We start from the raw sequence: 12,865 nt of genomic DNA, 5'->3' as shown, positions 1-12,865 counted from the left end.
AAACACTCCCAAAATTAATCACGGCAGCCGAGAATTTGCCCATCTCTGCGAAAACCCAAAGTGCGCAGTTCCACATACAACAACATTTTTACAGAATCAAACTGTTTCAGAAGCCAGCGCAAGCAATTTGGTGCGGAAGAGGTGATTATCAAGGAGCAGTGCTGTGAGAGAGCTTGTTCCTGCTCCGTGGCCAGCAGACTAACTGAATTAGCATGCTAACTGAGCATATAACGGCTAATGTTACCTCCCGCAGCTTTCTAAAATTTGTATCGACTTAGCTGTTGCTAAAAGAATGCTTCTGGCATGTCTCGTGGCTTCCTGTGGAGTTACACAGAGGAACAAAGCAGTGTGGATGTTGGGTAGCAACATTACATGTGCCAAGGCAAGCAAAACCTGTCTCACTGAGGTTACACTGTTGGGAACAGCTTAATTGTGTTGCCTCGATCTACAAGAAACCTAAAGTCCAAGCAAACACATATGTATCACTTTCAGAGGACCTTGTTTGACTGATGAACATATCGGCCCGGCAGTGTTCCTGAACATTTCTGAAAGGCAATGCTACAGTGACAAAATGCCGTTATATAAAGTTGCAGTTAATGAAGGATATATATTTGGGGGGGGGGGTAGGGAGAGGGAGGTTGTAATTTTCTCACCATCCCATGGTAAAGATAGTAATAGGTTGTGAGAGTACATTATTAATTGCAAGTCCAATATAAACATACTGTACTGTGAACGGCTGAAGGCAGAGGGCCCTGTCTGAATGCTGACCTCAATTCTTATACATAGAAAACTAGCTCATCAAAGAGGACACTAGGTTTCAATCCTTCACCATAGAGGATCTAACTTTCTAGGTGCGGAGTTTTTTCACGTGGAGACACATTCAAGTCAATAGCAGATGAGCTGTTTCTTGAGCAATCGTTCTGAATTGTCTGAAAGGAAGTCATATGATCAGTGCTGGATTTATATATAAGCTAAACAAGTCATAGCTTAGGGGCCCCACTCTCTTGGGGACCCCCCAAAAAATTAAAGGAAAAAAAACACCCTGGATGTACATTTCCAAAATATAAGATAAAAAACAAATAAAATAAAACCTACATACAGCAACAGTGTTTTGTGTTGTGTAGGCTCCTATGGTGTAAGTCATGGGCCCCACCTGCTAGCCTGCTCCCTAAAATATCACTGGTTTGCTCATTTCTATATATAGGTTAAACCACAGAGCCTAGGACTTGCTGATCAGAAGGTCGGCGGTTCGAATCCCCGCAACGGGGTTAGCTCCCATTGCTTGGTCCCTGCTCCTGCCAACCTAGCAGTTTGAAAGCACATCAAAGTGCAAGTAGATAAATAGGTACCACTCCGGCGGGAAGGTAAACGGTGTTTCTGTGCGCTGCTCTGGTTCGCCAGAAGCGGCTTAGTCATGCTGGCCACATGACCTGGAAGCTGTACACCGGCTCCCTTGGCCAATAAAGCGAGATAAGTGCTGCAACCCCAGAGTCGGCCATGACTGGACCTAATGGTCAAGGGTCCCTTTACCCATATATAGGATGCCTACATTCTGCATGGACTGGTTGCATGGCAACATGTGCAAATGGCTTTAGATACCTATTAGGTCCATAAAATACTATATAGCATATATTCAACACAAAAAAGCAACAATTTGTTGTTGACAAAGGACAGCTGGACGTATAAAGGGCCCCATTACCTTCAGTAGCTATGGGCCTCATCAAACCTAAATCCGGCCCTGCATATGATGTTGCAATCAATAACAGGGCTGGGCAATATCTGGTATCGAACATCCTGACATACATGTATCACCAGCTAAACACTGCAATATACTGATATATCACGATGCCTGAGATAAGGATGGCATTAGCTGGATTCATGGTTTTTCCTGAATTGTGATTATTGCATAGCACACACAAATACTCACACACATCATGATTCACGATATATTCCCAGGTCAAAAATTATGAAACTGATATGGACTTCAAACCAGTTTTGGATGATATATCAATATATCACCCAGCCCTAATCAATAACCTAAGTTTTGCAGTGCATTGCCCCACCAGTTTTTTCACCTCAAAAAGTATGTGTGGGCTTTTCCCCCTCCTGGAAGCAGGTTTGTTGTACAAGGGCAACCTGAGTTTGCCAGTATATAACTGAATAACATCCACAAGCTAGCAGCAATCTGAAAACAGCCTGTATCGTGTCATCCCCATCTATCCTTTCAAGTCAAAGAATAGAGTTACCACAAGATAACTGTTTGGTCTAGTCCAGGGGTCAGCAAACTTTTTCAGCAGGGGGCTGCTCCACTGTCACTCAGACCTTGTAGGGGGCCAGACTATTTTTTTGGGGGGGGGTTGAATGAATTCCTATGCCCCACAAATAACCCAGAGATGCATTTTAAATAAAAGGACACATTCTACTCATGTAAAAACACGCTGTTTCCCGGAATGTCCACGGGCCGGATTGAGAAGGCCGGATCCAGCCCCCGGGCCATGGTCTAGTCTTGGCCTCAACGGAATCTGAGGTGCTTTTTTCTTCCACTTCTCTGCACCAAATTACACCCCACCACCCATTTGGGAATAGTGATGTGCAAAACAAAAGTTCCCCAGAATCAACTGATGGTACCTTTTCATCCTGTACAAACTCTTGCAGGATGATTTTCCGCTCTGCGCACATTTCCAAAAATTCTTCCGACTGGAAACTTTCATGCAGGGCAGGGAAGAATGTCAACTGCCCACAATCCATCTCTCCTTCTCTTCCATTTAGCTTTTGCTCTCCTGTATCAGTAGGAAAGACAGGATCAATGGCAGTATGTTTACAGTAAATAATAAATGGCTAACAAATAGTTATGTTTGCCTTGTAAACAAGCCCAACAAACTCACTAGCCACCATCGTAGCTTACATTTCCAAGAGGGCAAATCCCTTCTTTATGGTCAAAATTGGCAGACTAGTATTTTTTCTTAAATGCCCTATACCAAGTGGACATTTGGAAGAAGACTGCATTTCTAGGCTGATGGTCACAGAAAATACCGTATTTTTTGCTCTATAAGACTCACTTTTTCCCTCCTAAAAAGTAAGGAGGGATGTGTGTGCGTCTTATGGAGCGAATGCAGGCTGCACAGCTATCCCAGAAGCCAGAACAGCAAGAGGGATCGCTGCTTTCACTGCACAGCGATCCCTCTTGCTGTTCTGGCTTCTGAGATTCAGAATATATTTTTTTCTTGTTTTCCTCCTCCAAAAACTAGGTGCGTCTTGTGGTCTGGTGCGTCTTATAGAGCGAAAAATATGGTAGTTTCCCTTCCTTTGAAGCTAGCAGAGAAATCAAAGAAGTGGGCGCATGAGAAAGAGAGCGATCTCTTTCTGCTCCCTAGCCTGCACTATGGTATTGGGCAAATTGCTCTACACAAGGCTGGTATATGTCATGCCTTCTATATCCATAACTGACCTAGACCCTGAAAGCATCATCTGAGCCCCTTCTTCGTGTGCTTCCTCCACAAAAAGTCCAGAGGGTGGCAACACAAGAACGGGGCCTTTTCTGTGGTGGTTCCTCTTATGTGGAACGCTCTCCCCAAGGAGACTCGCCTGGAACCTGCATTGCCTATCTTTATTTACGATGTTCAGAATTCCCTCCAACTTTATTTAGCTATAGTTTGAATGCTCAAGTATATAAAGGTAAAGAGTAAAGGGAACCCTGGCCATTAGGTCCAGTCGTGACCGACTCTGGGGTTGCGGTGTTCATCTCGCTTTATTGGCCGAGGGAGCCAGCGTACAGCTTCCGGGTCAATTGGCCAGCATGACTAAGCCGCTTCTGGCGAACCAGAGCAGCACACGGAAACGCCGTTTACCTTCCTGCCGGAGTGGTACCTATTTATCTACTTACACTTTGACGTGCTTTCGAACTGCTAGGTTGGCAGGAGCAGGGACCGAGCAACGGGAGCTCACCCTATCGCGGGAATTCGAACCACCGACCTTCTGATCGGCAAGTCCTAGGCTCTGAACCTAATGGTCAGGGGTCCCTTTACATTTACCTTTATTCTGCCACAGCTCTCTTGCTTAGCTAGCAAACTGCACCAGGTCCTTCCAATGGCATTTCCAAGGCCAGGTGTCATCTTGATCAAATAACTCAGACTAAACTTATCATATTAATTCACTCTTTTTCATGAATTCATTTCATCGTGGCCTGGTGTATTGTTGTGAAAGCAATCAAATGTCCAACACAAACAGATCTTTCGGAATCAGATTGGTGCCTGCCTGCCTGCCTGTTCTTTCCATACATTACCAGATTTATCTCATGGAGCCGTCAGCCCTGGAATATTACCTTGGCTTTCCTCTGGGGTTATAGCAAATGTGCTGTCTTGTGGCTGATGAGCCTGAGCAGAGGAATTATGCAACTGAAATGGGGGAAAAACAGGAAGATCAACACACTTCTACATCAAACTAGAACTCTGGTCAGAGTATTCCCTTCCACGAACCGTCCAGAGTGCCCTCCATGATAAAGCAAGGCATGCAGGTGGTCAATCTTTCCTTTTTATTTGTCGACAGCATCTGGTACTTAAAAGCCCATTGCTTCTGAACATGGAGGTTCCATATAATTACTAGCACCAGCCACTGATGGGGCTTATCGCACATGGACTTATTTACTCTCATTTTGAGATCATCAAGGTTTCCCAAACTTGGGTCTCCAGCTGTTTTTGGACTACAACACCCATCATCCCTAGCTAGCAGAACCCAGTGGTCAGGGATGATGGGGACTGTAGTCCAAAAACAGCTGGAGACAGCAGGGAAACCCTGTTTTAAGTTTTATAATGAGACCATGTTGGAAGCATGGAAGTCAATGAATGAAAGGAGGAAGGAGGAGGGTGGAGATTGCGGGCATGATATCATTCTCTCCCCAAAAAGCCATGGTTTATTGTAATGGCCTGGGATTCGGACTCGGAGGCTGAACCTGAGGAATCCCAGCCTGCACAGGAGTCCCCGCCTCCAGAACCAGCTGAGCCGGGGCTGGGGCCTGAGCCTGAAGGGTCCTCACCTGTGCTGGATCCTCAGGTGCAGGCACCAGCTGAGTCTGCTCTGGCTCCTGAGGTGATGGAGGACCCATTGCCTGCAGGTGCTCCACTCTCAGCCCCGTCAGGGGAAGATGAGGTTGCCTCTGGGTCCGGTAACCCTCCAGCCTCTCCTGAGCTGCAGAGGCTCGGGGCAGAGAGGCAGAGGGAACTAAGTTCTCGCAGGAGGAGTGCTCGCCTCCAGGCCAGGAGAGGCCAGTCACCTGTGGACCGGGGCCGCCCTATGCCTCGGGGCAGATAAAAGCCAGCCAGCCCAGTCCCAGGTTGCGGGAGCAACATTGTTGGTAGCCTGTTCCTGCCTGAACCCTGTCCTGCTCTTCTGCCAGAGTTCCTGACCCCACCCAACTCCCTGCCTTGGACCTCGCTTCAGCTTTGACGGACAGCCTCCATACTGCACCCTCGACCTCGGACTGCACTCGGACCTCGCCGCATGGTTAACCCTCAGGGCCAGCACATTTATTAAGCTGATACAGAGTCTGCTCTTCTGCGGCAACATCCGCCAGATGGAGGACCCCTGATAAGCCGTCTGAGTTTATTTCAAGGCTTCTGATAATATGCAAGTGAACCAAAAGAAGCACAGTGGACGCTTGGGTTGTGAACGTGATCAGTGCGGGATGCACGTTCGCAACCCGCATCTGCGCGTCGGCGCACATGCGGGTTGTGCTTCAGCGCTTCTGCGCATGTGCAACTGCCAAAACCCAGAAGTAACCCATTTCGGTACTTCCGGGTGTTAGCAGTCCGCAACCCGAAAAAACACAACCTGAAGTAGATGCAACATGAGGTATGACTGTACAGGCAAACCTCGGATCCCAAACGTTTTGGAACGTTTTGGCTTCCGAATGCCAAAAAACCCAGAAGTAAATGCTCTGGTTTTTGAATGTTTTTTGGAAGCTGAATGTCCGACGCGACTTCCGCTTGAGTGCAGGAAGCTCCTGCAACCAATTGGAAGCTGTGCTTTGGTTGTTGAACATTTTGGAAGCCAAACGGGCTTCGGGAACGGATTACATTCGACAACAGACGTTTGACTGTAGGTGCCAACGTTCTAGAGGGAAGAGCATGATTAGTTTTACAAGGCCATTACTGATGGAAGATAAATCCCGCTTGTTGCCCCCACAGCATGTCACCTTGTTCCTTGTTGACACAGCTGTATGATAGGTGACTCTGAGCCAAACCCTCTTCCTCATCCGCGAAGGGCCTTCATATCCATCCAGAATCCACCTTGAAGTAGAAGGGGCTAAGGCTGATGCCCAGGGTCCTCCTCTCCGAACCAGCTGCTCCTCAAGGTCTGCCCAGGCTTTTGCAGATTTGTTGTACCCACACATTAACCTCTGCGAAGAAAGACTCAAAACACTCAAAACAACTCAGCTTGGTTTTCTTACATTTATTCAGAGATTTCATCGGGCTGCTGAAGTGGGAGACCTTTACCACAGAAACCTGGGCTACGAGAAGCAGAAAAGTTTGTATGCCGTACATATGTAGCCACATAATAATTAATAACAATAATTTTATTATTTATACCCCACTCACCTGACTGGGTTGCCTCGGCCACTCTGAGCAGCTTCCAACACATATAAAAGCATAACAAAACATCAAACATTAAAAACTTCCCGATAAAGGGCTGCCTTCAGGTGTCTTCTAAAAGTTATGTACAGTGGTACCTCGGGTTAAGAACTTAATTTGTTCCGAAGGTCCATTCTTAACCTGAAACTGTTCTTAACCCGGGGTACCACTTTAGCTAATGGGGCCTGCCATGCTGCCGGAGCCCGATTTCTGTTCTCATCCTGAAGCAAAGTTCTTAACCCGAGGTACTATTTCTGGGTTAGTGGAGTCTGTAACCTGAAGTGTCTGCAACCTGAGGTACCACTGTAGTTCTTTCTCTCCTTGACATTTAATGGGGGGGAGGTGTTTCACAGGGCAGGGGCCACTACTGAGAAGGCCCTCTGCCTGGTTCCCTGTAGCTTCGCTTCTTACAGCGAGGAAACTGCCAGAAGGCCATAGGTTTCCGGGCTGAACGATGGGGGTAAAGATGTTCCTTCAGGTACACTGGGAGAGCACCTCCCTATCTCAGATTTCTCTCCTACACTTCATGTCCCCCCAAATATGGAACTGGTGCAGTTTCCCTGCACTATACAGGAATGTTTCAGGAGACAGAAAACAGGATCCCTTCTCCACTATTAAGATTTCCCTGCCCCTCGCTCCAGAAGTTAGGTTCAGGTTTGAAGTCGTAGCTCTGAGACCTCCAGTGGTACAAGTCGCTGCCTTAGATGAGGTCACACGATTTGTCCATCAGTCTGCTTGGACTTTCAGCAGCTTTCCAGGCTCAAGCAGCTCAAAAAAAAACACCCCTTTTTGTAACAACCATTTACCTTTCATTGAGAGTTTTTGTATTAAATTGTTTTGCCGCACCACTATCATCTTCAGTTTATTGTGAGCAATCAAATAATTACAATCAACAGAGGAAAACCCAGTAATTTTATATATATATATTTTTTTAAAAATCAAATATGCATGCATATGGTGTTTTTCTAGTAAATGTATTAAATGAAAAAGGAGTCGTCGATTAATGGCTTGTCAATCACAATTAATGTAGCCATTCATATCAACTATTATATGTTCCTATGTAGAATATTTCGTTGGAAAAATCACATACTTACTGCACTTAAAAGGGAGAAAAAACATTCCTTTCCCACCAAGCAGGGGAGTGTGTGAGCAGTACGTGGTCCAAATTCTAATCTACCCACTGATGCAGATAGAGGTGAGAAAACCAACATAGCTGCCCTTATCCCATTTTGGGTGTAAAAAAGCACGTACGGTTAGGTCTGTCAAATGAAGCCTGCAAAGGAGTCCTTTTCATTACGCTGTAGTATGAATGCATAAGAAACGGCTTTCCATTTTAATGCCTACCTACCTAAAACACACTTCTCAAACCAGTAGGGAAAATGAAGTGCAGCACCCCTTGAAATTTTGCACTTCCGAGAATGTTTTGATCCAGCTTTTCAACAACAACAACCAAAGTGTTATACAGTATATTAGGGGAAGCACGCACTAAAAACGTGCATAGCACTGAAAATGCATTTTAGCGGCAATTGCTAGCAAAAAAACGCATATATAAAAATTTCTGTGCCAATCTTAAAATAATGTTTGTCAGATTTTGTTGCATTGTGCAAAATATGAGCAAGCCAGGGCTGAACTGATACTACCCTTGCTGGTACCTTTCCCGGGAAAATCAGAGGCTCACTATGTCAGGTTCCTACTGGAAGACCGGACAAATGTTAGAACATTAGCAGTGGCAAAGTTTTTATTGGTGGTTGCAAGATCAAATGAGCCCTATATTCTAAACAAAATGCTTATTTAACCTGGAGGTAGGCTGTATGAATTGTGTATTGTTTTGTAATGATTTGTTGGGTCTCTGGACCATAATAAAGATTGATGATGATGTGATGATGAATAATGTTTGTGGAAATGGGACAAACTGAACTTAGGGATGGTAAAACTCTTTTGTGAACAGCATTGGGGGCAGGGGAGATCACCAAACAGAGAAACGGAGGGAAACTGATCAATTTTTCACCCTTCACTAGTCTGCAGAGATCAGCCCTTGCTTCTGCTTTTTATTCAACTAAACATCAGACCAATGACACCTGCACTTCCGAGTCCATGTTGCTCAGCAGCGCTGCATGGGCTCCCAAAACTCAGTGATGTTCTGCTGCCCTTGATGTTTTGTGTTTAGGTTGCCCAAAAAACTGCAAATGTACCAATGCTATGTTCAAAACACCACAACTCCCTTGCTGGATAGTAGCCCATGTGCCCATGACTAGCCCTGGTTAGGAGCAGAAAAGTGAGGTTGGTGCTTCCTACCTCAGCATGGTCCTTGCACAAAAGTGCATACAGTTCTTGACCATTTCTCCGGTATTCTTCCAGACGCGATACAAGGTCCTGATGAAAGAGTAAGGAGATGTTACAAAGTGGTTTGTGAACGCCCTTCCATATTTGGCTCAGCCCTAAATTGAAATGCACAAACCACAACCCGTGAAAAAACCAAAAGTTTCTGGAACATAGTATATGATGAGCTTTAAAAAACTTTATGAAAAATACAGAAGCTTTTCTACTAGGGATAAGGGACACAGGTATAGCCAGAGAAGATCAGAAAATATTCCTCTATGCCACAGGAGCAGCAAGGATCCTAACTGCTAAAAACTGGAAAAAAGAAACTGTGCCAACATAAAAGGAATGGCAAGACAAACTGTTAGAGTATATTGAACTGGCTAGATTAACAGAGGCAACTAGGGATCACACAAGAAAAGAGTTTCAAAAAGCATGGGGGAAATGAAGAGAATACTTCACAAAACAGTGCCCTAAAATGTATACCTGGACTTGTTTCGATTAATATCTGCAGGAGACTTTGTGGATATTTAAGTTATAACTAGAAAAATCTTAATAATTATTCATAAAGGAAAAAGCTTATAAGAAGTAAATAAGGAGGCCAGATACAGGATAAAGGAAGTCTTTTATTTGGTTGTTTGTACTTTTGTATGTTATGCTCATTGTATGTTACGTTCCCATTTAGTGAGGGTGGATTTCTTTATTGGGGGGGGGTTATGTTACGTTGTAAATAAAAAAAAATTAAAAAGAAAAGAAATGCACAAACCACAGATTTTAAATCAAAATCTCAGATTTTAAATCAAAATCTCAGATTTTAAATCAAGGTTGGGGGAGAAGAGAGGAGTGGAGTGAGAGCTATGGAGAGAGCAGGGGGGTAAAAGGTAAAGGTAAAGGGCCCCCTGACCATTAGGTCCAGTCGTGACCAACTCTGGGGTTGCGGCGCTCATCTCGCTTTACTGGCTGAGGGAGCCGGCGTACAGCTTCCAGGTCATGTGGCCAGCATGACCAAGCCACTTCTGGCCAACCAGAGCAGTGCACGGAAACGCCGTTTACCTTCCTGCCAGAGCGATACCTATTTATCTACTTGCACTTTAACGTGCTTTTGAACTGCTAGGTTGGCAGGAGCAGGGACCGAGCAACGGGAGCTCACCCCGTTGCGGGGATTCGAACCACCAACCTTCTGATCGGGGGTAGTAGGGGGGTAGTAAACTTTAATTCTTTTACACAGTGTGTGCGCAAGGTTTTTGTGTCAGCGTCACATGGGTAGGTTCTCTTTCTATTCATTTACTAATTTTCATTGGCAAGGAAAAAATGTTTCTCCTGTCACAAGCAACCTGTCAGTGATAAGTTCACATGGCTGTGTATATAAACGCATGCATTTATTTGCTACACCAATTGCTTGGCCAATACCCACTTAGACTTACAGATACTGGCTTTGTATGCATCTAATATATACTGTATTTCTCCATGGTAGAAACTTGGAAAAGTAAGAAAGTGTTGAAGTAATCCCTTACTTTAAGAAAGTATCATGGTCATTTCCCACTGGTGTTATGTTAACACTGGGCTTCCTGTGTTAAAGTGACACACATAACCCTCAGAGTAGCAGTTCAAAAGCACATCAAAGTGCATGTAGATAAATAGGTACCACTCTGGCAGGAAGGTAAACGGCGTTTCCATGCGCTGCTCTGGTTTCGCCAGAATCAGCTTAGTCATGCTCGCCACATGACCCGGAAAAACTGTCTGTGGACAAACGCCAGCTCCCTCGGCCTGTGAAGTGAGATGAGTGCTGCAACCCCAGAGTCATTCGCAACTGGACTAAACTCTCAGGGGTCCTTTACCTTTACCTTTCTTTTGTTTTTTAGGAAAGTCATTCCAGGAGGAAATAATGTAATCTTTCTGTGAAAAAACATTACGACCCAGCATATTTGAATAAAATTAATTTTACTTTTAAAATGCTTAAATTGGAAAGAATGTTGATGTTTGATCTTGTCAAAAAGATAGATGGGCAGGCAGACAGGCAGACATAGATATATATTGCTTTGATTTAAGAAATAAAATAACTTACCCCCCAAAAAATGTAAGAAACCCCTGTAAACCACTGTAAGCCCCTCCCCTCAAGTTAAAAAGGGGGAATAAGAATCTACCACCAGCCCCACGGTAAGCCACCCCCCTTCTCCCTGTTCACCTGAATGCCCCCCTTAAAAAGATAAAAGGGGCAGCCCTATATTACTCTAGTTTTACTAAAATATTCCATGTTATTACATCCTTTTTATGTTTTATCATATTTCAAATGTGTTGTTCTTTATTGATTTCTGTAATGGCCTCCGGCTAGACAAAGGCTGGTTGATTGAATTTACTGATGCTAAACTACAATGTGCATTCTAAATGCCTGCACGGCCTTTATCGCTGTTTTAAAGTTATTATTGTGAACGGCCGAAATTTTGGCAAGCAGAAAAGCAGGGGGTGGGAGGAATTAAATATTATAGAGCTGCATATGGTGTCCCTTTTTATTCCACCCCAACTTTCCTAGCTTTGCAAACTTAATTATTACATTGCTTTGTCGCTTTATACAAAAGAAGTCTCAAAGCGGCATAACAGTTTAATAATGATATTTCATAATAGCCTGGCAAATACAGAGGCAAAGAGTGCCCATAGTTCTGTCCCCCGTGAAGGCTGGGCCAGCTGAGAGGGGCTCACAAAGCCACTTCCGACCTTGGGAGGAGGAGGTGGTGTTGCAGGCTTCACGCCCCCAACACGCGCGCAGAGGCTGGCTTCCAGCCCCCGCGTGATCAGGGGAATCCTCGGGCCGTGTCATCCCCTGAGCCAGCCAATCGGCTGGCTCGGGGTGTGTGGCTTGCCTCACTTAAGGTGAACGTGGCCCCGGGATCTCCCTCTTTGGTCCGCGCAGCTGCTGAGGTTTCCCAGCCACCCACCCTTTAAGGTTCCCCTTCTGACCTTGCTATGGACCTCGGTTGGTCGCCGTTAAGGGGCCTGGTAGGAATTTTTCCCACTTGGCAAGTTGGCACTGGCCATTTGGTTTTTCGCCTACCTCGTAGCAAATTGTCACAACTCCTTGGGTTTGGCGGTTAGGTATTGGTAGGGGTATTGTTATGTAGATGGGATGGGGGGGAGCGCCATCACCTCCCCCAAATATTGAAGGGTAGTCTGGTAAAGCATTCTGGGGGGCGTTGCCTCGTCCGAAGCCTATGGAGGCCAGGGCGTAAAGCGCGCTCCCGATTGGTGACCCCGGGGGAGTCCCTAGTTGATGTGCATCAGCAGGGCTCCCCCTGCTGGTGTTAACCCTTCCCAGTCTTCAAGCAAACAGGCTGAAGCCGGATAGTCGGATAGGACCAATGCCTAAGCCAATACCGCTCTTTACCTGTAACCAATAAGGCTGTGGCCAATTTTAGCCCATTAACCTAAAATAATGGTGTCTCGTGTCTTTATTCCTACTGGTGGGAGGCAGGAACTCACCACGCAACAGCCCTGCAGTGTAGGCCAAGATTAATACTGGCCTGGGGGGTCAAAAGGGTCTCTTTCAGGAAAACAAAGTGGGGGTGGGAGGCTAAAAAGCGGGTCACTGGGGAAGCTGGGAAGGGAGCAGATCTGGAGTGGGGGCCATGTTGGTCAAGTGGATGAGCACAGACAGATGTCCAACAATAATTGGGGAGGCCAGCTCCTTGTTTGGGGGGGTGGTTGATTCCCCCAACCCTCCCAGTGCCACCCATGCCTTAAGCAACAATCATCTTACGATCAATTATCAGGAGTCCCGTTGACGTCTTTGCAGTGTGGGAAATGACCCTAAAACAGGGACGGCTTGTATTCAAGTTGCTGGGATGAGTAGTTTAAAGATGAACGGCTTCCTTTGGAGTTCTGTAACTCATTTGGGGAACGCAAGGCTCAATGCAGAGGTGGAGCCT

General features: G+C 45.6%; 1 protein-coding gene across 2 annotated transcripts in view; it reads right to left on the bottom strand.

The window, feature by feature from the left end:
* WDFY4 (WDFY family member 4) overlaps positions 1-12,865 on the bottom strand; it is a 202,852-nt gene that overhangs the window by 67,440 nt on the left and 122,547 nt on the right. For both annotated transcript variants that reach the window (XM_082222996.1, XM_082222997.1), the window contains 4 exons: positions 8,922-8,999; positions 6,191-6,394; positions 4,322-4,394; positions 2,629-2,780 (listed from right to left, as the gene is read on the bottom strand). In XM_082222996.1, the coding sequence (XP_082079122.1) occupies positions 2,629-2,780; positions 4,322-4,394; positions 6,191-6,394; positions 8,922-8,999 (507 nt within the window). The remainder of the gene's footprint in view (positions 1-2,628; positions 2,781-4,321; positions 4,395-6,190; positions 6,395-8,921; positions 9,000-12,865) is intronic.

The sequence above is a fragment of the Podarcis vaucheri genome, assembly GCF_965113315.1.
Source record: "Podarcis vaucheri genome assembly, chromosome: 5".
Taxonomy (NCBI): domain Eukaryota; kingdom Metazoa; phylum Chordata; class Lepidosauria; order Squamata; family Lacertidae; genus Podarcis; species Podarcis vaucheri.
This window is presented reverse-complemented; position numbering and strand designations above follow the sequence as displayed.